Source organism: Oryx dammah, unplaced genomic scaffold (genome assembly GCF_014754425.2).
Source record: "Oryx dammah isolate SB20612 unplaced genomic scaffold, SCBI_Odam_1.1 HiC_scaffold_4, whole genome shotgun sequence".
Taxonomy (NCBI): Eukaryota; Metazoa; Chordata; class Mammalia; order Artiodactyla; family Bovidae; genus Oryx; species Oryx dammah.
This window is the reverse complement of record NW_024070188.1, coordinates 28,303,774-28,329,287: the sequence shown is the minus strand read 5'-3', so window position 1 is coordinate 28,329,287 and position 25,514 is coordinate 28,303,774. Positions and strand designations below refer to the sequence as shown.

Below are 25,514 nucleotides of genomic sequence, written 5' to 3'. Positions count from 1 at the left end.
TTTATGAAAACAGATGTCATATAAGGTCAACAATTATGGTAACAAAATATTGTCCACTGGGCTTCAGAGGTGTTTTCCAAATCTTTTCTTAGGAATCTTGTTACAGATCATCCTTATTCCCATATTCTGGAGGATCCTGAATCCTCAGCCACCACCTCCCCTCCCTCACCTGTTAGTTTTTGTGTATTTGGAAATGACACCTTGTGTTGTGTCTTGGACAGTCGCCAACTTGTAACTATTAATAGTTGCTCAATGTTTCCTGATACTATTATTGGTGTTTCTTTCCCTAGACCTTTGGAAACACCAAGTCATGGAAGAAAACTTTTCAATTATCAGACCGCAAATAGTTGAAAATTTTGTACAGAGATTACTGGAGAATTACCAGGATGGTGGATTAGAGGTATGAGGTGAAAATTAGTCATTATAGAGTGTCGTTTGCTTTTTTTTTTAAAAAAACAAACCCAAATGAGAAAGACTTTCTTTTCAATACATCTCCTAATGCTTCTCTTACTCCCCTAAAGTGAAGATATGAGAACTGAGCCTGAACTCAAAGTAGAAATAACATGTTACAATTTTAATTTTGGAAAAAGACTGATTTTTAACTAAGATGGGAGAGTAATTATAATATGCATGTTGGCTAATTTCAGATTTGGCCAATTTTTAACATAACCTTGGAGCTTATTTATGGATGAGTTATTTTTAGCAACATTTCCTGTTGTTGATTTTTTAGTATAAAAAATTTAAGAGAAAAAACAAAATAGCCTATGAAAACACTACCTAGAAAACATTTTTAAATGAACAACATGAAAAAAACAACAGTTCCAAAAGGTAACATTTTCATGCATCCTCCACTCTATCATCTCCAGTTTCCGCTCCGAAAGGAAGCCAGTATCAATAATTTGTATGTATTTATTGGTATTTGAATTCATAACAACTCTATATAATATATATATAACAATAATATACAGTTAATACATAGAACAGTCATACATATGGTCCTTGGAGTTTTGAACTGTTTACTATTGACAGAAAGTACATTTCTAAATCAAAAGAATCTACTGAAAGGGCAGGATAGGAGTATATATGTGGATATTTGGCCATAACAGAGTTTTTAGGATCTTTAACAAATTACACCAAAGTGCAGTAAGTAGCTATGAATCTAGTTTCCTTTGAAATTCAATCATTTTTAAACCCTGCCTTAGCAAAATGTGCTTAGTTTTTTGAAACATTTTCTCCACATTTATCACCATTATATCTACTACTGTGGGCAGGAATCCCTTAGAAGAAATGGAGTAGCCATTATGGTAAACGAAAGAATCCGAAATGCAGTACTTGGATGTAATATCAAAAATGACAGAATGATCTCTGTTTGTTTCAAAGGCAAACCATTCAATATCTCAGTAATCCAAGCCTATGCCCCAACCAGTAATGCTAAAGAAGCTGAAGTTGAACGGCTCTGTGAAGACCTACAAGACCTTTTAGAACTAACACCCAAAAAAGATGTCCTTTTCATTATAGGGGACTGGAATGCAAAAGTAGGAAGTCAAGAAACACCTGGGGTAACAGGCAAATTTGGCCTTGGAGTACAGAATAAAGCAGGGCAAGGCTAATAGAGTTTTATCAAGAGAACACACTGGTCATAGCAAACACCCTCTTCCAACAACACAAGAGAAGATTCTACACATGGACATCACCAGAAGGTCAATACCGAAATCAGATTGATCACATTCTTTGCAGCCAAAAATGGAGAAGCTCTATACAGTCAGTGAAAACAAGACCGGGAACTGACTGTGGCTCAGATCATGAACTCCTTATTGCCAAATTCAGACTTAAATTGAAGAAAGTAGGGAAAACCACTAGACCATTCAGGTATGACCTAAATCAAATCCCTTATGATTATACAGTGGAAGTGAGTAATAGATTTAAGGGACTAGATCTGATAGACAGAGTGGCTGATGAACTATGGACAGAGGTTCATGACATTGTACAGGAGACAGGGATCAAGACCATCCCTATGGAAAAGAAATGCAAAAAAGCAAAATGGCTGTCTGAGGAGGTCTTACAAATAGCGGTGAAAAGAAGAGAAGTAAAAAACAAAGGAGAAAAGGAAAGATATTCCCATTTGAATGCAGAGTTCCAAAGGATAGCAAGGAGAGATAAGAAAGCCTTCCTCAGCAATCAATGCAAAGAAATAGAGGAAAACACCAGAATGGGAAAGACTAGAGATCTCTTCAAGAAAATTAGAGATACCAAGGGAACATTTCATGCAAAGATGGGCTCGATAAAGGACAGAAATGGTATGGACCTAATAGAAGCAGAAGATATTAAGAAGAGGTGGCAAGAATACACAGAAGAACTGTACAAAAAAGATCTTCATGACCCAGATAATCATGATGGTGTGATCACTCACCTAGAGCCAGACATCCTGGAATGTGAAGTCAAGTGGGCCTTAGGAAGCATCGCTACAAACAAAGCTAGTGGAGCTATTGGAATTCCAGTTGAGCTATTTCAAATCCTGAAAGAGGATGCTGTGAAAGTGCTGCACTCAATATGCCAGCAAGTTTGGAAAACTCAGCAGTGGCCACAGGACTGGAAAAGGTCAGTTTTCATTCCAATCCCAAAGAAAGGCAATGCAAAAGAATGCTCAAACTACCACAAAATTGCACTCCTCTCACATGCTAGAAAAGTAATGCTCAAAATTCTCCAAGCCAGGCTTCAGCAATACGTGAACCGTGAACTTCCTGATGTTCAAGCTGGTTTTAGAAAAGGCAGAGGAACCAGAGATCAAATTGCCAACATCCACTGGATCATCGAAAAAGCAGGAGAGTTCCAGGAAAACATCTATTTCTGTTTTATTGACTATGCCAAAGCCTTTGAGTGTGTGGATCACAATAAACTGTGGAAAATTCTGAAAGAGATGGGAATACCAGACCACCTGACCTGCCTCTTGAGAAACCTATATGCAGGTCAGGAAGCAACAGTTAGAACTGGACATGGAACAAGAGACTGGTTCCAAATAGGAAAAGGAGTATGTCAAGGCTGTATGTTGTCACCCTGCTTATTTAACTTCTATGCAGAGTACATCATGAGAAACACTGGACTGGAAGAAGCACACGCTGGAATCAAGATTGCCGAGAGAAATATCAATAACCTCAGATATGCAGATGACAACACCCTTATGGCAGAAAGTGAAGAGGAACTAAAGAGCCTCTTGATGAAAGTGAAAGAGGAGAGTGAAAAAGTTGGCTTAAAGCTCAACATTCAGAAAACTAAGATCATGGCCTCTGGTCCCATCGCTTCATGGGAAACAGATGGGGAAACAGTGGAAACAGTGTCAGACTGTATTTTGGGGGGCTCCAGAATCACTGCAGATGGTGATTGCAGCCATGAAATTAAAAGACGCTTACTCCTTGGAAGGAAAGTTATGGCAAACCTAGATAGCATGTTGAAAAGCAGAGACATTACTTTGCCAACAAAGGTCCATCTAGTCAAGGCTATGGATTTTCCTGTGGTCATGTATGGATGTGAGAGTTGGACTGTGAAGAAAGCTGAGCACCAAAGAATTGATGCTTTTGAACTGTGGTGTTGGAGAAGACTCTTGAGAGTCCCTTGGATTGCAAGGAGATCCAACCAGTCCATCCTAAAGGAGATCAGTCCTGGGTGTTCATTGGAAGGACTGATCCTGAAGCTGAAACTTCGATACTTTGGCCACCTCATGCGAAGAGTTGACTCATTGGAAAAGACCCTGATGCTGGGAGGAGAAGGGGACGACAGAGGATGAGATGGCTGGATGGCATCACTGACTCGATGGGCATGAGTTTGGGTGAACTCTGGGAGTTGGTGATGAACAGGGAGGCCTTGCGTGCTGCGATTCATGGGGTCGCAAAGAGTTGGACACAACTGAGTGAGTGAACTGAACTGAAACTCTTCAAATATTCTCCATAATTTTATAATAAGCATTTTAGTTCTTACTTGTAAGGTAGAGAATTTACAAGGTTGGTTAGAGGCACATGCTTCCTCAGAATTCACATGTGATTTAAATGTATTTGTTTTAAGCTTTCCATTATACCCAGTGTAATACTATGTATTCTGATGAGGGGGTAAAGTGTTTCCTCCTGGGTCTCTGCAGTTCAGTGGTTCTCAATGAGAGATACAGAGGTGATTAAAGTGGGGTATGTGCAGAAAAATGTTTGAATCAAAAAATTATATGACTTTCCTTAAAGGAAAGGAAATTCTTACACATGCTTCATCATGGAAAACATTCTATTAAGTGAAAAAAGCCAATCACAGAAACGTAAATGCTGTGTGATTCCATTTATGCGAGGTATCTAATGTAGTCAGATTCAAAGAGACAGAAAGTAGAATGGCATTTGTCAATGTATAGGGTTTCAGTTTTGCAACATGAAAAGAGTTCTAGAGATTGATCACACAACGGTGTGAATGTATTTAATGCCACTGAACTTTACACTAAAAATGGCTAAAACGGCAAATCGCATGTATATTTTACCATGACAAAAGCAAAAAAAAGTGTGTGGCTTAAGATCTTCTTGTCCTTTATCTATATACTTCACCCCAACATTGAAGACAGGATCTTCTAGGAAGAAATATGGGTGTTAATAAACAGGGCAAGCCCACATCAGGCACAGCTGAAACTCAGGGTGCACTGATGAGGCTGGTACCAGCTGACGGTTGTCCAGGATGTTAGGTCTCTCCAAAATCTGTGCTTGGTGGGCCTCAAGACTCTTCTGGATCATCTGTAGTGTCAGAGAGTCCACTCTCTTTCAGTGTCACCCCCCACCGCCCATTCCTGGCAGCTCCTGTTTCTGGCAGCTCTTACTGAGCTGAATTTGGCCTCCCCACCATCTCCACCATGGATCCTAGTTCTTGTCCTTGGGATACCACAAATCATGGTTCTAACCCATCACAACAAGCCTTTAAATATCTGAGGGCAAGTCAGTCAGAGAAGCTCAGTTGGTGCCATTGCTAGCCCGTGTGAATCTTCTGTAAAATTACAAGTGGGATGGGCTCCAGGAGGACACACCCAAACAGGTGTTTCTCTGGGTGGTGGGCAACAAATTGTTACCCCTTTCTGTGGGCAGTGCAGCCTATATCAGGGACACAGACATGTAAATGAAGGAGGCATCATGGTCACCTGGCCTGGGTGCCCCTGTGCAGAGCAGACCACACTAGTGTGCAAGGAAAATCCAAGGCCCACCTTCCTTCCTTCCTTCAGACTACACCAGCCTCCTTTCCTACAATCTGTCTATAGGAGTGCCCCACCCTCCTGGTCAGGCTCCTCTAATTTCATGGCTGTCTGACCAGTCTAGAGTGTCCTTGTCCTGGGTGCTGTGCTTTGATTAGCGCCCATGAGTGTGCTGGATTTTGTCATAGGTGACTCATTAGGCTAATAGCCACCTGAAGCCCACACAAGGCCTTCAGGCATCCTGATGCTGCCACATTATTAGTCTTGTTCTTTTTCAGCCTGGTTCACTCTTTGAACCTCTTGAAATCTTTAAAAATCTGGATTTATCATCTAGCATACTCTGTCACCCTCCCGGGTTCACAGCAGCTTACCCTCAGTATCCTCATTGAAGCTTCTAATAATAAGGTATGACAGATGGGTCCCAAAGCAGTGCTACCCACTCTGGGTCCCCTCCACACTGAACAGTTGCTTTGGGCACAGTCTTGCACTGACCAGAAGCTCATTTGATTGTCCTGTCACTCAGTTCATGTTCTCCATTTGTCCAAAAGGACATCATGAGAAACCTTCTCAGATGTCCTGCCGAAACCCAGATACATTGCATCTGCTGTATTTCCTCAGGGAAAAGATTAATCTGATCTGACTATCTTGAACCCATGTTAGTATCTCGTGATTTTTGCTTCCTTCTCCAAATTCTAGAACACCAGACTTTCACAATCAGTTCTAATATATTGGCCAAATTTTATGCCAAACACACTGGCCTGAAGTTAGAGACTGACCTTTTTTTTGGAAATCAGAACTGAAATAGTCTATTTTGTGGATTTCAGAACCATTTTCATTCATATACTGGAAGTCATTCCCTCATTCAGCAAGTGTTTATGGATCTCCTTTTTTCTCAAGCAGTTTATTATAGATACAAATGTACAGAGCACAGTCCTTGCCCTGAAAGAACTCATAGAAAAAGTTAGGTGAACCAGTGATACCCAGAAAAGGTACTTCACATTAGGCACTTTGATAAATACACAAATAGGGTGCTGTGTTAGCTTAGAGAAAGGGAAACACAACCTAGCTAGCGGGAGGAGGGGTGGGAAGTAGTCCGGGAGGAATTCCTGGAGGAGATATTGTTTGAGCCAAGTTATAAAGCATAAATCAGGATTGGCCAGATGAAAAAGGGCAGGGGAGGGAAGGCAACAATCTAGGAAGGGGGTTCTAGCAGAGTTCAGAGGAGGACGTTGTAAAAGTAAGCAGGGCCAGATGCTGAATGGCCTTGTGTGTAAGCCTTATGAGTTTGGATTTCATCCCACAGTCAGTGGGAAGTCACTGAAGCATTTTGTCAGCAGAGGTAGGTTTTAGAAATATCATCAAAACACTATGTGTGTGCCTGATGTTAGATGGATTGCTATGAGAAGCACAGTTACAGAAGCACAGTTTGTTCCAGCAGCGACTTTGGCCATAACAAGGCCTGGCACCTGCCATCCTTCACCCAGGCTGGGTCTCCAGAAGAATTCATGGGACACTGTGATGCTTTTCCAGCCGATGCCATCTGACACAGTTCAGGTTTAAGTGTTGGTGACACCTGGAGGGCACCAGGCCAACGGTCATCACTCTGGTTCTTATGGAACCCAGGGGCCTGCCTTGGAGGGGAAGTTGGCAGATGAAGGCCCTTGGTGCTGCACTTTGACATTGAGCTCTTAGTGACCAAGGAAGGCAGGGATGAGTTGCAGAACAACTTTTGAGAAGCAAATTGCTCTGAGACCTCATAGAAGGACTGTGCCAAGAGAAGCATGTAGGCTCCAGCCCCATAATAGATGTTTCTCTGGTGGCTCCACTGATGCTCTGGGAGGCCAGGCACCATCTGCAAAAGCAAAGACCATGTGCAGAGAGGGACTGCTGGGAACTGGGGGTCTCCCTGTACCTCTCTGTCACCTGTCAGCCATGGCTGCCTGTCTGCCCCGCTCACACATGGTCCACATTCCAAGTGCCCACTGAAGATGCCCTGGCTGGGCCCTTACCTCTCTCCCTGCCTGCACACTCTCCCTCTGTGTGCCATCCCTTTGAGCTGATCTTTCAGCCCAGGCTCGTAAGGCCTCAGTTGAGCCATTGCAGGGAAGGAAGCAACACAATTTTTCTGGCCTCTGGAGATGCTCCGGGGAGTCCTGGCTATTCTCACTTTTTTTGTATAACACGGACTCACCCAAGGCTTCCTTAACCTGGGCTGGTTCAAATAGCATGCTGGCTAAGAGAGGATGGCAGAGGGCCATGGTGGTTTGAGCCTGCGTTTCTGTTTGTTTGGGATCCTTTATCTGCAGTGGTTATGGAGAGTTAGTGGAGAGCTGTGGAGGCCCTGTTGGCACACTGGCACTGCCGCCCAGGGCAGAGAGGTGTGAGTCAGTTGCGGCTGACTCCAAGCACTGGGCTCCACCCACCTGGCTGAGGTCACTGGCCACACCCTGCTGGCCTCCAGTGCAGTCTCATGACTTCTCAAAGCTTCAGGCTTTCATTGTACTCAGTCCAAGAAATGTTTCCTTTGTGGATGCTAATTCACGTAGCCTTGGCCCTGTCACCATAAAGAAGACAAGGTCCAGGGGATGGAATCTTGGTGTCCTTGCCTTGGAGGCAGCAGCTGACTCTGGCTGTCCTACTGTTCACTTGCCAGGGGCAGAATGAATTGCCCTCACCCCCTTCAGCTGAGGGACCCCCTTGAGGAGGCCCTGGAGAGTGAGGGAGGGAGGCTGAGAACCACCCCTGACTGCCTGGCTCCAGCTCATTAAATCCTCCAAGACATTCCATTCTGTGTGTCTTGAGTGCATTCCTGCCAAGTTGCTGCAGTTGATAACTTTTACCAAAGCTTTGCTATTTTTTAATTAGTATATGTTTTATTAATACATATATTTTATATCTAATTATTTTAATTATATATACATTTTGTGAGTATATTAGAAAATAGAAATATGTATTAGAAAATACACTCATTAGCTTACCCTCATTGATAACCACTATTGTTATTTTGGTGCCTTTCCTTCCAAGCTTTATTTGTAACTTTTTAAGGCAGTGGCAACCCACTCCAGTACCCTTGCCTGGAAAATCTCATGGGCGGAGGAGCCTGGTAGGCTGCAGTCCATGGGGTCGCAAAGAGTCGGACATGACTGAGCGACTTCACTTTCACTTTTCACTTTCATGCATTGGAGAAGGAAATGGCAACCCACTCCAGTGTTCTTGCCTGGAAAATCCCAGGGACGGGGGAGCCTGGTGGAGTGCCGTCTATCGGTCGCACAGAGTTGGACACGACTGAAGCGACTTAGCAGTAAACAAAATAAGATTATTCTATATGCCTTTCTGTTATGATGTACTTGACTATATGCTATAAATATGTTTCCTTGTCAATAAACATACACCCACAGCACAGTTATTGGTGGCTGTTTAGTATTTCCCTGTATAGATGAATAAGCACATTCAACCTGTTTTCCATTATTAAGCACTTTAGGTTGTTTCCTAAATTTTCTTTTCTGTTGAAAGGACTACTATACAGAACATCTGTTAACATATATTTTTGTATATAACTTTTATCATTCTCTAAAGATAAATTCCTAGAAGAGGCATTGATAGGTCACAGAGCATGAATATTTTAAAATCTTTTCATAGACACTGCTAGTCCACCCTCCAGAATACCTTGCTGATTTCCCCTCCCATCAGCAGTGATGAGGAAACCGTTCTCCTCATTCCGTCAATACTGGGTTTTATCACTATGCGCCACCTCTGTTAATTTGCCTGAACAACTCAGCTGGCAAAGCCTATCTCTGCTCTCTCTGGAGGTCAATGGCATGGAGGTTGCACTGATGGGACGGTGTCACCAGGATAATCAAATCAGAGCCAGGGGAACCACCCCAGGCTGGAAGGGAACCTAGTATCTACAGCAGACTTCCTGGGAGCCTAGAGCTGGCCTGATACTGGAGGTGTCACGGGTAGTCATTGCATAAAGTGAGCAGGCTGAATCTTGGAGTGGGCCCCACACACACGAACACACTTACTAATACGTGTAGAGGGACACATACAGACACATAGAGACCTATATGGATACTCACAGGTGGAAACATACACAGAGAGGTACAGACACACAAAGACATGGACTTGTGAATACAGACACACACACAAATGGACAGACACACTGGCTGATACAGACATGCAGAGACACGAGCACTCCCGTGGACATGCAGGTGCTGGTAAGGTAGTTCCGCCCTGCTGCCCACATATTGGCTCCCATTTCTCTTGGAACCTAAGACTAAGTCTGCCTTGGAGGGGTAGACTTTTCCTCTGTTCCTTAATGGCCATTTCTTTAAAAAGATGTTGAAAGGGAAGAAACGGGACAGCCGAGAGAGTGAGCACTATGGCCCTTTGACCAAGGCAAGAGGAGGTCCTGTCAGATGGCCCACTTCAGAGGCCCCTCTGGCTCTGCTCCAGCCCCACTGTTCCCCACAGGAAATCCTCATAGCCAAGGGGATGCACCCACTCAGATCCCTGGCTTCCCTTTTGGACCATGCTCCAGACACCTGGGGCCCTGGGATGCCCTGAATCCGGGGCCTGGTCCCCAGATCATCCTTCCCAGAGAGAGAGTGGACCTCACCACCTGTATGCACAGTCTGGCCAGTGGCATAGACGACGACAGCTATGCAAGGGCAGGGACAGCTGGGGTGTCTGCTTACACATATACAACCCTCCCCCCAACCCGTCCCACAGTGTGATGTGCGGGCAAAGGTAGGGAGCGATGAGGGTCAAACTGTAAACTATGCGTTGAGGCCTACTTCTCCCCCAAGTAACCATATCTCAGCACTGAACTCAGGGTTGTCCAAGAATGATAAAATCAAACCTGGTCTCCCAAGTCATTTGAAGGTCTGTTTTTCAAAGTGGAAGAATTAAACATTTTCAGTTTAACAGTTAGTTTGATTTATAACTGTTAAATATTTAAGACACTTAGACATCTGGAATGTGAGCCTCCATTTGTACTTTTTTTTTTAAATTGAAGAATAATTGCTTTACAGTATTGTGTTGGTTTCTACCAAACATCAACAGAAATCAGCCATAGGTTTTCCTATGTCCCCTCCCACTTGAACATCCCTCCCACCTCCCTCCCCATCCCAACCCTCTAGGTTGTTATTGAGCCCCGGTTTGTGTTTCCTGAGTCATACAGCAAATTCCCATTGGCTATCTATTGTATATATGGTAATGTATGTTTCTGTGTTACTCTCCATACATCCCACCCTCTCCTTCCCTCCCCCCACCCAACCGTGTCCATAGGTCTGTTCTTTATGTCTCATTTGTACTGTTATCCTTGACCCTGCGGATGTTAGGACCAGACCTGAAAGAGAAGCTTGCAAGGCTGACACCAATGTTTTTCTATGGAGGATGAACAGAAGTGGGTCTGTGAGCCAAAGCAACGTGTGCCGTGAGCAATCGTGTGGTGGCGCTGCCCTGGAGGAGCTGTTGTGAGTGATGCCCCTTTCCTTTCAGGTCACTTTCAGGAAAGACCACCTCGAGGCCTGCCTCCTTTCCCTGGGTTGTGATGTGATGGCCAGAGAACGCAGCAACTTCGAGAGCTACTCCATGTTTTACGAGCATATATTGGAGCATGTTAGACAGAAGCTCTGCCAGAAGGAGCAAGTATGTTCCCAGACAGATGAGAAATACACTGGGGAAGGTGTGGGTAGGGAGGCCCAGGAGTGACTCCACAATGCAAGAGGTGTTCTTAATATAAGAATTGAGGGTAAATGGTACTCTCCGAATTTCTTTTCTTGTTGGCTTATTTCCTTGGGCTCTGGTCTTCTCAGCTGGGATGGTGATGGCCCCAGCAACACTGGTTGTATGCTTTGGAGCCTTCTAATGGGGAATATAAGAGGTGAACAACAAGGCAGCTGGCCCTTTGGAGAAGATCCTCAGCTGACCTTCCCACTCAGCAAACACAGGGAACTTTGTGCTGTTCCTGGTCCAGCAAGAAGCCAGGATCCCTGAGTAAGCTGTCTTCAGGATGCGCATCATGGGTCTCACTGATGAGACCATCTTAAAATGAGATCTTATCCCCAAGTGCAGTAGGGCAACAACTACAGTCCTGGCTCCAGTTGGAGCTTGAGGATCTCAAAACAAAGACCCAGTAACACAAATAAGAGAAGTCTGGAGCATGTTGTACTGAATAAATGTTTGAGTTCGACGGTGCCCTGTTTTTTCCTCTTCAGGAATTGGACATTATACGAAGAGGTCAAAGTCCACCTGAAGACAAGGCTGGTCAGGTAGGCCAGTTGTTACTCTAAAACCTTTCTTCTCCATTTTTCAAATCTACAGTCTCAGCAGTAGCAAGACATGGGACATGCTGCTATCATCATCTTGTGCCTCTTCCTGTAGAAATCCTGTCAATGACTGGTCCCCTGCAGAGACATCCAAAGAGTGTGTTTGTACTTTTTAAGCAATGAGACTTTTTTCCCTTAGTTTTTTTGGTGACTCTTGTTATTTTTTATTTCTTTGTTTTTTCTTTTTGTTGTTATTGGTTGTGGTGGGGGGGGGGGGCCCGGGGGTTGGTTCCTTCTCAGGTCAGGATGCCATCTGAGGAAAAGGTAATTAGGCTAAGGTGTCAAGGGAAGGCCAGTCTGGAAATGGAAGCCAAGACAGTTGAAGTATTTTCTCCATATGAAAAGTGCTTAAGTAGCATTTCTTCTGGGTTCATTCATTTGTCAACCATTTATTGAGCACCTACTCTGTGTCTGGAACTGTTCTGGGACCCTTAAACCTTCCTTAGCTTCTGCCTATACTTGCACAAGACATTTACCTTCTTCATTGGACCCAAAGCAGAATGCCAATTCAACATTGATATATAAAGAACTCTTTCTGCAGTGGCTATTTGGAATTCCTGAGTTAGTTCCCATTAAGAAAAAAATATTTCTGCCACTAGGTTGCAGAACTCAGTCACAATATGATCATGGAAATCACTGCCCTGAGAGCCCGACTCACGGATTTGGAGGAGGAGAATCTAAATCTCAAAAAGCAAATTAGAAAAGAAGTCCAAGAAGAATATGAAGCTTTAGTCCGAGCTTTGTTTGTGACATGTTTGCACATCAAAGTAAGTGACCTGTGTGGGATGTCTGGACAGTCCTGTGGAGACCCAAGTGTACCTGACTCCCACAGTGGCTGTACAGAGGGATCGATAACAGAGTGGGCTTTGTGACAAGAGATTGTTGGGTCCACGAATGCTCCAGCTCTAGGCTTTCACTGAAGAGAGTGAGTCAGCGATGGGTGGTCATTATTCTACCAAAAGAGACACTAAATTTTAAATAATTTAGGTATTTGCTATTTTCCTCACTCTACTGCATTGTTACCATCTGATTGCTGTTGAGGCAAGGGGGAGTTCTTCTTCTCCCAAACCCCAACAGTTTTATGTTACTCTTTTGTCTACTGAATGACCATCCAAAACAGGAGAGGGCAGTACCCTGGGCCAGGCCAAGCCCCAGGGTAGGTAGCAACAGCTACCTCCTAGAAGCTCACTGGGCAGATTCAGAATTTGAAACAGCTTTTGAAAATTTTACAGCCCTCAAAACTCCCACTAGCTGGGCATATACAGTGTCAGGGAACTGCTGCTGCTGCTGCTGCTGCTGCTGCTGCTAAGTCGCTTCAGTCATGTCTGACTCTGTGCGACCCCATCGACGTCAGCCCTCCAGGCTCCCCCGTCCCTGGGATTCTCCAGGCAAGAACACTGGAGTGGGTTGTCATTTCCTTCTCCAATACATGAAAGTGAAAAGTGAAAGTGAGGTCGCTCAGTCGTGTCCGACTCTTAGTGACCCCACAGACTGCAGCCCACCTCAGTAAAGGTCTACTCAGAAGAGGAGTGATGGGTGCACATGTGCCCACAGCACTGTGGAAGCCTGTCATGTCTTATGACTTCTGAGCAGCTGTAAGATGGAGACCCATGCCTAAAACAGGCCATCAGGGAGCCTGGTCCAGCTGTCCCACAAGTGAGAATTTCAGCACAGCCATACCTCCTCCAAGTCCCCCAAATCTGCCCCTTTCCCTGATAGCAGATTCTCCCCAGAGCCAGCCCCATGTGGGTCCTTCCATCACTCCCTCCTCCAAGGAGATTCCAGGGTGGTTCCTGGACTTGTTCATTGAGAAGAGTTTCCACTGAGCCTCTCTGCCTTTATCTGGTTATTGCAGAGAGGATTGAACATTGCTTCTTACTGTGAAGTGTCCATAAAGTACAAGTGCTTACAAATACTAAGGGATCCAAACCAACTTGCATTGGGCGTGGCACTGCAGCAAAGTGTAAGCAGACAGTGAAGCCTAGAATTTACTAAGCCATCTTTCAGGTGTGAAATTGTTTAAAATTTTCTTAGGTTCTTTTTAGCTTCTGTCAGATTCCAAGACAAGAAATTCTCTATTTCTCTCAGGCTCAACTAGTTGCACAAGCCCCTGGAGGTAGGGAACCCCTGTTTTATCCCAGGGTCCCAAGAAGGTGGTGAAGCTTATGCTGTGTGGTCACTAGCCAAGCTTTCTGCTGTGTCTCCTCGGCACTAACCTCCTGTTTCCTCTTCAGGGAAGTGGTTCAGAGGTGACAGGACACCCCACAGTCACTCCTTACACAAGATGCTGGGTCTTCAAGTTGTACTAAGCAGTGAGCAAGCTGTTTCACCATAAGCTGTTAGCCACAGCCACTCAGAATGAACGGGCTGTTTGATAATGAGATTTCCGCCGGAGCCTAGAGAGGAAGGCAGCCGGCCTGATTCCTTCCTCTAATGTGTCTATTTTAATGGAGTTCTTTGTTAGTGGCTCATGGATAGTGTCTTATCTGCTCAGATTCTGCTGAGTAAATCTCATAGCAAAAATCCCTAGGTTCAAATTCCCAAGTAACCCTTTGTGTGTGTTTCTGGTGCTGAGGGGGTTGAGGGGCAATGGGACGGTGATTTGCTTTTCCACCTGTGACATCCCATTCTTCTGCCTCCTTGCCGTCTGACAACCACAGGCTCTAAGATGTGCAGAATGAAGCCCTGCAGATTGAGGACAACACTAAAGGACTAAAAGGGCCACAAGCGACACTTTCAGACAATACCCGAAAGAGTAATTGTTTGGTTGATGATGTTTTAATGTGAAATCATTCCTGAAAGTTTGGTTTTAGAAGGCAAAATGACTCTTCCTCAACTGCCCTTCCTAAACCTGAGTCTGCACTTTGCAGGAGAAGTTGGATGAGAATCAGCTTAATTTGATCCAGAAAGTGTGTGAGCTCATCGGCGAAGTAAGAACAGAAGGGATTGACAACATGAAAAGCCTAAAGAAGAAGTGGGGCTCCGCCAGGCCTGACGAAGAAATGAAAGAAAATCCAGCCAAAGTATGTGATTTCACTTAGAGTGGGGTATCAGCACTTCATCCTAGCGTCTGACCCTGCCGCTTGCTTGGGTTGCATTCCTGTTCTGTTTCCCAGAGAAAGCTGTGTCAGGCATTTTAAAAGGGCACTGGGGCTCACTGCACAATTGTCTCATCTTCTGGAAGGCATGTTTCTGACGTTAGGATTTTTGTCCTTCCGGAGGAAAGTGCTGGGGGCAACCTTTTCTGAAAGTGAGCCTTCTAAGCAGGAGCAGCTGCAGGCCTTGGAGCAGGACGACCGCAGCCTGGCTGCCCTGGTGTGCAAACTGAGGAGCCTGGGCCACTGGAGGCTGGTGGTGCAGCAGGCGCACTTCCGGGGCCAGCTGAGCAGGGCTGAGAAGGTGAGCGCTGGGGGAGGGAGGCCCCGCACAGCCAGGGGGAAGGGTGGCACTGGCCTCCCTGTATGCAGCTGCCGCACTGGTGTCAGGTAGCAAGACGGATGGACCATCTTGCAAGACGGATGGACCATCTTAAAGAATCTGACAGTTGCAGATTTCCTGGGAACTGGTAATATCAGAGCCTGGGGATGAACAGGAAAGAGCCAGAAGCAAATGGCAAAGAAGCAAATGAGAGGACAGATCAGAGAGTTTAGCACAAGGAAAGGGAAAAGATGGAGTTGGCAAACATTGTCAAAGCACTGCAAATCTTTGGGTTTCAAACATGATTATCGGCGGGAAATGCACTAACAAGTAAGTTGAAAGTCTGTTTCAAGGAAAATTGAAACCAAAGCACATATCAATAGTGGTTTGGAAACTTTGACTTACTGTTTCTGAAAGATTTTATTTATGCTGATCTGTCACACTGTTCTTAACTGAAATTAAGGAGGCAGTGGCCAGCGTGAGCTCTATGCTTCCAGAAATTTCAAAGAATGATGGATGATGGTTCAGAGACTGCTTATGAAACTGAAAATGTGGAAAAGAAACTCATATCCTACCTTACTATGTTTGGGATGTTCACAGGAAGCTGTGCAAACGAAAAAAGAGTGTTTGAACATCAAGCTAATGGCAGAACGAGAAGTGGTTTTATTTCGTCAACAGCTATTGGCTCTAAGGCAGGCCCTGGCTAGGGCTCAGGCGGACAATGTGAAGATGTGCAGGCAGCAGGAGAATCAGGTATCTGAGCTCAGAAGCCCTCTTCCTCCCTCTCTGTGAACACGTTCTGGCCAGGAGACACGGCACTGAGCTGCCTGTGGCAGTCACCAGAGTGCCGCAGTGTGAAGCTGAGCAGACGGCACTGCTGGAGAAAGATGGCCTGGACCCCAGCTTCCCTTCTCCCTCCTTTGCAGCCCAGAGACCAGGGGCAGTGGCCAAAAGGCTTTTGTTGTTATTCATATTTGGCTAAAAATGGTGAAATACTGCTCATATCTAAGATTGATCTCTCTCTCTGTGTTTCTCTGAGTATTTTTTTTACCCAGAGAGCATCTAGGGGTCTGAGTCTCTGCCTCTAACACCTTCCTTTCATGCTCCAAGCATGTTTTCTATGAGTGTGGTACAGCCATCAGCATTATGCCCCAAGCAGAGAGTCTTGGTTCCTTTCCTGGTGACCTACACTAAATCTTAATTTCAGAAGTTACTGTTGCTCTAAAGAACTGGCACCAAAATAAAGGCTTTTAAAAATCTATGCTCTTAATAACTGTGCCAACCCTCTGAGCATAAATGAAACAGAGACCTTAGGTTTAGAGAGACAAGAGCTGAGTTTAAATAACAGCCTAGGAAACAGCCTGGGCATATTTTAAGACATAAAATATAATCTGTTCCTTTTGGACCCTAGTTCCTTCATTATGGTGTGCCAGTGTGTTATGATATATAATTATGTGAGGTCACCCTACAAATATTAATCCTCATTATTAATATAATATTGTAAGTAAGGATCGACCTTCTGATAACTGTTGATTAGAAAAATTTCAGAACAGAACCAAATTATTACTGCACTTTTTAAACCATCTGCAACCTGGCTTTTCCCAGGTTTTTTTAGAAGTCAAAACAGGCAAGATTAGTGCCTCCCTTGCCCACTCTCTGTACGTATTGCATCACCACGTTCTCCCCAGGTCCAGCCCTTCCATTGCTACCACGTGATAAAGGTGTAGTGACATGCAGATGCAGTCTGTAGTAGGGATGACTGTTGGGTCTTGCTGCTGGTTGGCACAAGACAGGACAGAATGGCTGGGAGGTGGTACCCGAACCCAGGAACACTTCACACAATTCTGCTCCTGGGTTTTAATTGAGGGGACAGTTGTGTTGGCCAACGTTTCATTCCCTCTGCTGAGAAAGACCGTGTGCCTTTCTCATTTCCTTTGGCTGTTTCCTGCCACAGGCACAATTGCTGCAAGAGTTAGAACACCGAGTGACCCAGGAAGCTCTCCACAGGCAGCAGCTGGACCTAATGAAAGCCTCCAGCATGGAGAAGCTCTTAAAGGATGTGGAGCAAAAGGAACAGCACCTGCAGCTCCTTACTGAAGATGCCAAGAGGGCTTCTAAACTGGGCCAGCTGCAGCAGAAGAAAATTCAGAGAGAACTCCGACAGGTAACCCCAGTGAGAGGTAGCAAGTCAGGGCGCACCAGCCAGAGTGGTTTCCTTCTTGTCATCCTCTCCACACCTCTCTTGCCTCCACAGCGGTGTTACTTACCTTGGTCACTCCCAGGAACAGCAGGGAAGTGGAAATATCTATACCTGGGTGATTGTTCAGGCTGCTTGTGAGCAAAGATGATGACTTGAGTGCCATGCCCAGAATCTTAGCATCTTTGTCATCCACTTGGAAAGCATATTTCCACATGGCTCTAATCTTTGAGCTAGGAGGGATCTTTTAGAAAATCCTGACAAGTAGTCTGGAAAAGCAGCAAGTATTATTGTAAGGGAATTTTATTCATGGTGTTTCTGGAATTGTAGAAATAAAAAGGAAAGGCTGAAGTGGTTTCCAGACCCAGTATGTTCTTCTTCGATATACCTCACAGCAAAAAAAAAGGAAATAATGTACATGTGGACTAATGTAAGTTCCAACAAAGGAGACCACAGAATGAAATTCAACACAAAAGGAAAAATAAAAAAGCCAAAATAGCACTTTCTGGGGCAGGTGTTTCACACATATTCATTGAATAAATAAGTCAATTAATTCCCCAGATATATTAGTAAACAGAAATCAGAAGGTTAAATGATTGACTGTTTTAAGTGCTCAAGGAAGTCAATAAGGGGAATTTTACAAAATAAATGACCAAAAACTGTATCCTCTCACAGTTCAGGAGGCCAGAGTCTGAAATCAAGGTGTGGGTCCCTCCAGGTGGCTTGGGCAGAACCTGCTCCATGGCTCCCCTGGCTGCTGGCGGTGACCGCAGTCCCCGGTGTCCCTCAGCATGCAGCTGCAGCTTTCCACCCGGCCTTCTTCCCTGAATCTCTCTGTGTGTGCGTTTGTGCTTGCCCCACTGTTTATAAGGTCATCAGCATTCAATTTATGGCCCTCCCTTTAATCCAGTATGACTTCATCTTAACTTAATCATGTCTACAAAAACTATTTTCAAATAAGGTAACATTTTGAGGTTCCAGGTGTCCATGACTTTGTGGAGACACTATTCAACCTGTTACACTATTACTTTTTCATAATTAAAAACAATTAGATGATAAAAAATAAATTTAAAAAGAAAAAAAATGCCTGTGATCTATGCAGATGAGTCACTTTAGACAGAGACTCTCTGGCCAGGGGACTCTGGGTCAGGGTTGCAAGGGGAGAGCAAACATGAAGTTGTCTTCTGGATGTGGGCCTTGTGTTAGGCCTGGAGATGGTGCTCAGTGCATTCCCTGCAGATGATTAGTTGAACTTAGATGTCTGGGAGAGAGATCAAGTCTTTGCTTGAAGGCATCAGGGGTCCCACAGGCACTGGGGCTTGGCCTACAAGGTCCCCTGTGAACTGGTTCCTCTCCTCTCCCCGCTTCTCCTCTGATAAAAGATAACTTTTGTGAGTAAACTTCTATTATAAGAGGATAAAATGTTCCAAGGGCTGCCTCTGTTCCTCGCTGATTAAGTTCTTGACCTTTCTGGTGCTCCTGATTTTCATAAGGCTCAGTTCAGCCTGACCAGGAATTTTTTGAAAACTTATATTCCTGGGATAGCTTTGGACCCACACTCTCCCTGGCAATCCCCCTACCCCACCCTTCACAGTGAAAGTTCTGCTTCCCCAAAGCATTTCTGCTTCCCAAGCACTTTTCCACTCAGGTGAGAAGCCGGCTTGCCCATGAGCGTAGTGTGAAGCTGGATGCTTTCCAGTGGGTAGAAGAGCTACAAAGTCAGCTTAATGATGCTGAGCAATCCTCCACCCAAAGAAACTCACCTGGCGGTAAGGATACCCCCTCTCTGGGTAGAATAAGCTCCCAGGGTCTTGGGTGGGGATTGAAGGAGGGTCCTGGGGACTAATGACAACATTCCAGCGGCCATGAAGGGAGGGCTTCATATTTGTTGAATGAATGAATGACCCTTTGTTCTCATTTGCAGTTAGAACTTTCTGTTTTAGTTCACCTTGGAGTATTGATATATTAAAAGGTTTCAATCATAAAAACTAGTTCAAGTTGAAATATGTCACCAAAAGAAGACTGAGTACATCACGAGATTCTGAAGCAAGCTAACACCTTAGGAGAATAGAGGAGTAGAATTTGCCATCCTAATGCGTCTCTTTGGCATAAAGTTTTAAGCTGATTATTTTTAAGAAAAAGCAGACATGGGAAGGGAGTTGCCCTTTTGTAAGAAATGTTTACAGTTTTAAGAGCATCTCTTTCTTCAGCACAAGGAAGAGATGGATGACCAAATCTCTAGAAATTTATCTGTGGAAAAGACAAATCTGTGTAACAGTGTTACCTTCATTTACTGTGCTTTTCCTGGTAACCTCTCATAAGTGACTTTCCCCCATCCTCAACATCTCCTGTCTTTAGCTGAGGATGGCATTTAAGTTGAGCACTTCAATAATGCTGCCAAGTACTCAGTTTTCCTAGGTCTCGCCCATGTGTTTGTTGTTCAGTCACTAAGTCATGTCTGACTCTCTGTGATCCCGTGGACAGTAGCCCAGCAGGCTCCTCTGTCCACTATCTCCTGGAGTTTGCTCAAATTCATGTCCATTGAGTTGGTGATGCTATCTAACCATCTTATCCTCTGCTGCCCCCTTCTCATTTTGCCTTCAGTCTTTCAGAGTCTTTTCCAGTGAGTCAGCTCTTCACATCAGATGGCCAATTGACTGTTTCAGCAATAGTCCATTCAGTGAATATTCAGGGTTCATTTCCTTTAGGACTGACTGGTTAGCTCTCCTGCAGTCTAAGGGACTCTCAAGAGTCCTCCAGCACCACAAATGGAAAGCATCAGTTCTTCAGCCTCAGCCTTCTTTATGGTCCAACTCTCAAATCCATATATGACTACTGGAAAAACCATAGATTTCACTAGACAAGACCTTTGTTGGCAAAGTGATGTCTCTCCTTTTTAATATGCTGTCTAGGTTTGTCATAACTTTTCTTCCAAGGAGAAAATGTCTAATTTCATGGCTGCAGTCAACCATCTGCAGTGATTTTGCAGTCCAAGAAAATAAAATCTGTCACTGCTTCCACTTTTTCCCCTTCTATTTGCCATGACGTGATGGGTCTGGTTGCCATGATCTTAGTTTTCTGAATGTTGAGTTTTAAGCCAGCTTTTCCAGTCTCCTCTTTCACTCTCATCAAGAAGCTCTTTAGTTCCTCTTCACTTTCTGCCATTAGAGTGGTATCACCTGCATATCTGAGGTTGATATTTCTCCCAGCAATCTTGATTCCAGCTTGTGCTTCTTCCAGCCCAGCGTTTCTCATGATGTACTCTGCAAATAAGTTAATTAAGCAGGGTGACAACATACAGCCTTGTAGTTGTTGCTAAGTCACTTCAGTTGTGTCCGACTCTGTGTGACCCCATAGATGGCAGCCCACCAGGCTCCCCCATCCCTGGGATCCTCCAGGCAAGAACACTGGAGTGGGTTGCCATTGCCTTCTCTGACAACCTTGTAGTACTCCTTCCTTTCTGCTGTTCCGTGACCAGTCCTTCTTGACCTGTATGGAGGTTTCTCAGGAGACAGGCAAGGTCTCTAAGAATTTTTCCACTGTTTGTTGTAATCCACACAGTCAAAGTCTTTAGTGTAGTCAATGAAGCAGAAATAGATGTTTTCTGGAACTTCCTTGCTTTCTCCATAATCCAACAAATGTCAGCAAATTAAACTGTTGTGTGATTTTCTCTTGTTAATCTCGTATCAATTGAATTCTTAGACCAGCCAAAAGAAGAACCTAGAAGGGTAAAGAAAAATTTCTTCCTCCTGACAGGATACTAGCGACCACATTTCTCAGATGTTATTCATAAAGCACATTATGATTCTTGGGTCCTAGGGGCTTGAGGAGTCCTATGGAAATGACAATCAAAACAGCACTCTGGACAACACAGTCAGTGAGCAGCAATGGAACGGAGGCCAGAACCTGGGATGTCTCTAAACTAGCTTCCTCTTATGTAAGATGAGGACTAAGTAAATTCCAAGTTCTCTTTTAGGTCTATCAAAGATATCAATAGCCACAATCAGCCTATTGTTAAGGTCAGCTAGGCCTTTCCTTTCTGTTCCATAGCACAGCCTGGTGGTTGACAGTATGGACTTTGAAATAAGACAGCCAAAGTTCAAATCCTGTCTCTGTCACTGCTAGCTGTGTGACTCTGGACAGGTTAATTCACCTCTCTGTAAAATACCTACCTCAAAGATGAATCCTGAGGACTCTATGAAACAGTGTGTGTCTGCCTCAGAGTGTAGTAACACTAGGTCATTGTGCAAATGTTTGTTATTATACTTTCATACGTGTGTCCTCCTTTAGCTGTGTTTTCTTTTGGCCACTTAACAGTGGTGTGAATGATGTGAGGAAACACAGTCAGAAGCAGAAAGATCATTTTTAAAGGTCAAGAGAGTTCTAGGAAAAAGGCTTGACTTGTGACATCCATGGTGGCTCAGACGGTAAAGCATCTGCCTACAATGAGGGAGGCCTGGGTTCAATCCCTGGGTCGGGAAGATCTTCTGGAGAAGGAAATGGCAACCCATTCCAGTACTCTTGCCTGGAAAATCCCATGGACGGAGGAGCCTGGTAGGCTACAGTCCATGGGGTCACAAAGAGTTGGACATGACTGAGCGACTTCACTCACTCACCCCCTCCCTGCCCATTCTTGCGGCCTGGGGCCTAACAGTGGGACTGGCGTCCCCCACCCAAGCCCAGATGCAAAGAGAAAGAGTGTCAAGAGCACCCAAGGGCCCTATTTTGACCAATCACCCTGAGTGATTCTGTACCTCCCACTATCCTCTACAGATTCCCTCGGGTTTTCTGTTTCTCCCTTTCCCTTCTGCCTCCAGCCTAGCCAAACATCTTTTAAATCCTTCTCCGAGTGAACATGTCCAATCAAACTGCCATCTGTGTCTTCTAAGACCTGCACATTTACAAAAGAGGGCAAGAGTCAGGCAGGAGGTACATGGGGAGAACCCTAATTACCAGGATAGGAATGCTGCAGGAATGAAAGAGAAGCCTCTTTTTCAGGAAGCAAAGGTAGAAGTTACTCCCAGGTGTCAGCCCCCATCTGCTCCCTTCTGCAGTGATGGGAGGGGGTTTGCATGCGAGGGGGTTTGCTCAGGACTTTCTACATGTTGTCTGTTGAATAAGAAATGCACAACCTAAAAGTTGTGATTAAGTTTTATTTGAAGAGCTTACTAGAGTTTTTGCTGAAAAAAAATCATGTAGTTGAACATCATAAGATTACTGCTAATCACAGAAAAACAAGGTAATGATTTTAGTGTTTCTCTATGTACAGGAAGATGCAAGAATCTTATTAATAACTGAGTAGTCTTTCATTGTATGTATATACATATATGCCACATTATCCACTCATCTGTTGATGAGCACTTAGATTGTCTTCATGTCTTGGCTGTTGTAAATACTGCTGCTATGCTATCTTTTCAAATTATAGTTTTCTCTGTGTATATGCCCAGGAGTGGAATTGCTGGATCATATGGCAACTATTTTTAGCTTTTCAAGGATCCTCCATACTGTTTCCCATAGTGTCTGTACCAATTTACATTCCCATCAATAGTGTAGGAGGGTTCCCTTTTCTCCATACCCTCTCCAGCATTTATTATTTGTAGACTTTTTGATGGTGGCCATTATGACTAGTATAATACCTCAGTGTAATTTTGATTTGTATTTCTCTAATAATTAGCAGTGTTGAGTATCTTTTCATGTATTTGTTGGCCATCTGTGTGTCTTCTTTGGAGAAATGTCTATTTAGGTCTTCTGCCCATTTTTTTATTGGTTTGGTTTTTTGTCATTGAGTGTATGAGCTATTTGTATATTTTGGAAATTAAGCCCTTCCTTGTCAATCATATCATTTGCAAATATTTTCTCTCAGTTTGTAGGTTGTCTGTTTTATGGTTTCTTTTGCTATGCAAAAACTTAAAGTTTGATTAGGTTCTATTGGTTTATTTTTATTTCTATTGCCTGGGAAGACTGACCTAAGAAAACATTGCTACAATTTCAGAGAATGTTTGACTATGTTCTCTTCTGGGAATTTTATGGTGTCATGCCTTATGTTTAAGTCTTTAAGCCATTTTATTTTTGTGTATGGTGTGAGGGAATGTTCTAACAACTTCGTTGATTTACATGTAGTTGTCCAGCTCTCCCACCACCACTTGCTGAAAAGACTCTCTTTTCTCCAATGTATATATATTCTTGCCTCCTTTGTCAAAGATTAACGGATCGTGGATGCGTGAGTCTATTTCTGGGCTCTCTATTCTGTTCCACTGATTCATGCAGGCTTGATCAAGGTTTGTTTCTTGAGGACTGATTTCTCTCTGCATCTCTGGGCCCTGAGCATGCTGGGAGCAGACAGGAAGTAGAGCCCCTTGGGAAGCAAGATGTCTGTCATCTCTGTAGCTTCCATCCTCTGTCCAAGCTCACATGGCAGGAGTGGGGAATGAAGAGGGTACTGGGCTGACTCAGGTCATGTGACCAGTTTTGAACAAATCACTGAAGCCAGAGACTGAGATGCCTGGTGGGCTTAGGCCCAGCTCACATGTTCTCCTGGAGCTGAGGGGAAGGTCAGCTCACTCTCTCCTCCTCTTCACAGCAACTAGTTTATCTTATTTATTCTTAATTGAAGTATTATTGATTTACAGTATCATATTAGCTTCAGATATACAACATAATGATTCAGTATTTTTATAGATTATACTTTTTAAAAAGTTGTTATAATACAGCAACTATTTTCAATCTTCATGGTCTCTGCAGACACTGTCCTCCTCCCCTATCAGATGGGAACACCCTCTACTTCTTGTCCTCAGCCTACCTAAACCTAAACTCAGCTGCTTCTCCTTCCTTCCTGTTAAAATGGAAAAGGTGTTCCTTTTCCTCCCTGGGACAATCACTGTGACCAGCATCCCACGGGCTTCTGTCTCAGGGTCCTTGAGCTAATCTTTGTCTACTTCCTGTCTACACATTCATATTTCCCACCCATCTATCCTGATCTTGCAATGAACAATGACTTGTTGAGCATGTATGTGCCACCAGCATAAAACCCACCATAAAATCTGATCAGTTGTTTGAGCCAGAAATCTGAAAGCTATTCTTCCTTACCCTGCATACCCAACTAATTACCAAGTCCTATTAATGTGAATATCTCAGTCTGTCTACTTCTACCCACAGGTCCAAGTAACCCATCATCTCTTTCACTTGGTCATAGACACTCAGGCAAAAGACACTATCCATGTTTTGACATCTTCACTCAAAACTGATGAAGCTGAATCAGATACCCATTTTAAGCTCTAAAATTTTATGAATTAAACCTAGACCTGTACATTGCAACCAGAGATATAATTTAACATTTTTCACATTACAGGCCTTATATCCCAAGCTCACTACTCCCTAAGTTCTGCTTCCACATCATCCAGATACACCCAGCAACACCTTTTAAAGACTCAACTCATGGGCAGCAAAATAACAAGGATTCAAAGGCCAAAGACTGTAAGTAATGATAAATTTGATTATATGAAACAATGAAAAATGTAAATATGAAATCATGGATTTAGGGTCACTTCAAACTTACATTAAAAAATTGTGTATCAAGATCTTATCTCAATGGTTGGATCTTAGAAAATAATATTCTGGGTTTCTCACTAAGGGAATTTGTCCATGAATTATTGCTGAATCAACATGTTCCTGCAGGAAGGAGGGTCTAGGGTTTCCTATTCTGCCATCTTGATGGCATCACTCCTCAATAATAAAATTCTAATGTTGAAACAAGCCCAAAAGCACTTACTCAATTACAATTCAGTAAATGGGTGTGAAAGTCAGTACAACACCTGGACATGTTCTCTCAATTTTTTTTTTTTTCAATCATCTACAGTAATTAACTAGCAGTGCCACAGCCTTTGTGTTCCCTGGCAGAGCAGAAATAATTTCAGAAGTCAGCCTTAAAACATGTGAGAAATGCTTGGAATACAGATTAGGTTGAAGTATAGCACTTATTTGAAGAATGTTTTTAACTGTTTTACCTCTTAGTTTATTGTAAGACACCATTTGAATCCCCTTTCACAACCTTCTCTATGCTATTTTCATAAGTATTACACTCTTTGCTCCTCTGTTTTTCAGAATCCCCTCCAGAGAGGTATATATATCTAATCAGCACTTAATTCCTCTCCTCTTACCTTGAGAAGAGTTAAGAGGAAAAAATACAATCATTCTGTCAGAAATATGCCATCCTAAGGCCTCTCTTGAAGCCAATGGTCTAGTTATTGGACCAAAAGTTTGTTGCAGTATTTCCAGACATGCAGTTAAAGAGAGACACACAGAGAGGGAAGAAGCAGGTCAGGAACATACCCAGCTGAGAACCTTGACCAAGTAGGGCTACATTATC

The 25,514-nt window shown here is 43.8% G+C and overlaps 1 protein-coding gene across 1 annotated transcript in view; it reads left to right on the top strand.

The window, feature by feature from the left end:
• The window catches only part of LOC120862521, a 196,948-nt gene that overhangs the window by 165,952 nt on the left and 5,482 nt on the right, over positions 1-25,514 (top strand). Inside the window, exons 37-46 of the mRNA XM_040238532.1 lie at positions 291-400; positions 10,706-10,855; positions 11,425-11,478; positions 12,135-12,302; positions 14,406-14,558; positions 14,755-14,934; positions 15,553-15,705; positions 16,907-17,116; positions 18,798-18,918; positions 24,498-24,622. Of these exons, the coding sequence (XP_040094466.1) occupies positions 291-400; positions 10,706-10,855; positions 11,425-11,478; positions 12,135-12,302; positions 14,406-14,558; positions 14,755-14,934; positions 15,553-15,705; positions 16,907-17,116; positions 18,798-18,918; positions 24,498-24,622 (1,424 nt within the window). The remainder of the gene's footprint in view (positions 1-290; positions 401-10,705; positions 10,856-11,424; positions 11,479-12,134; positions 12,303-14,405; positions 14,559-14,754; positions 14,935-15,552; positions 15,706-16,906; positions 17,117-18,797; positions 18,919-24,497; positions 24,623-25,514) is intronic.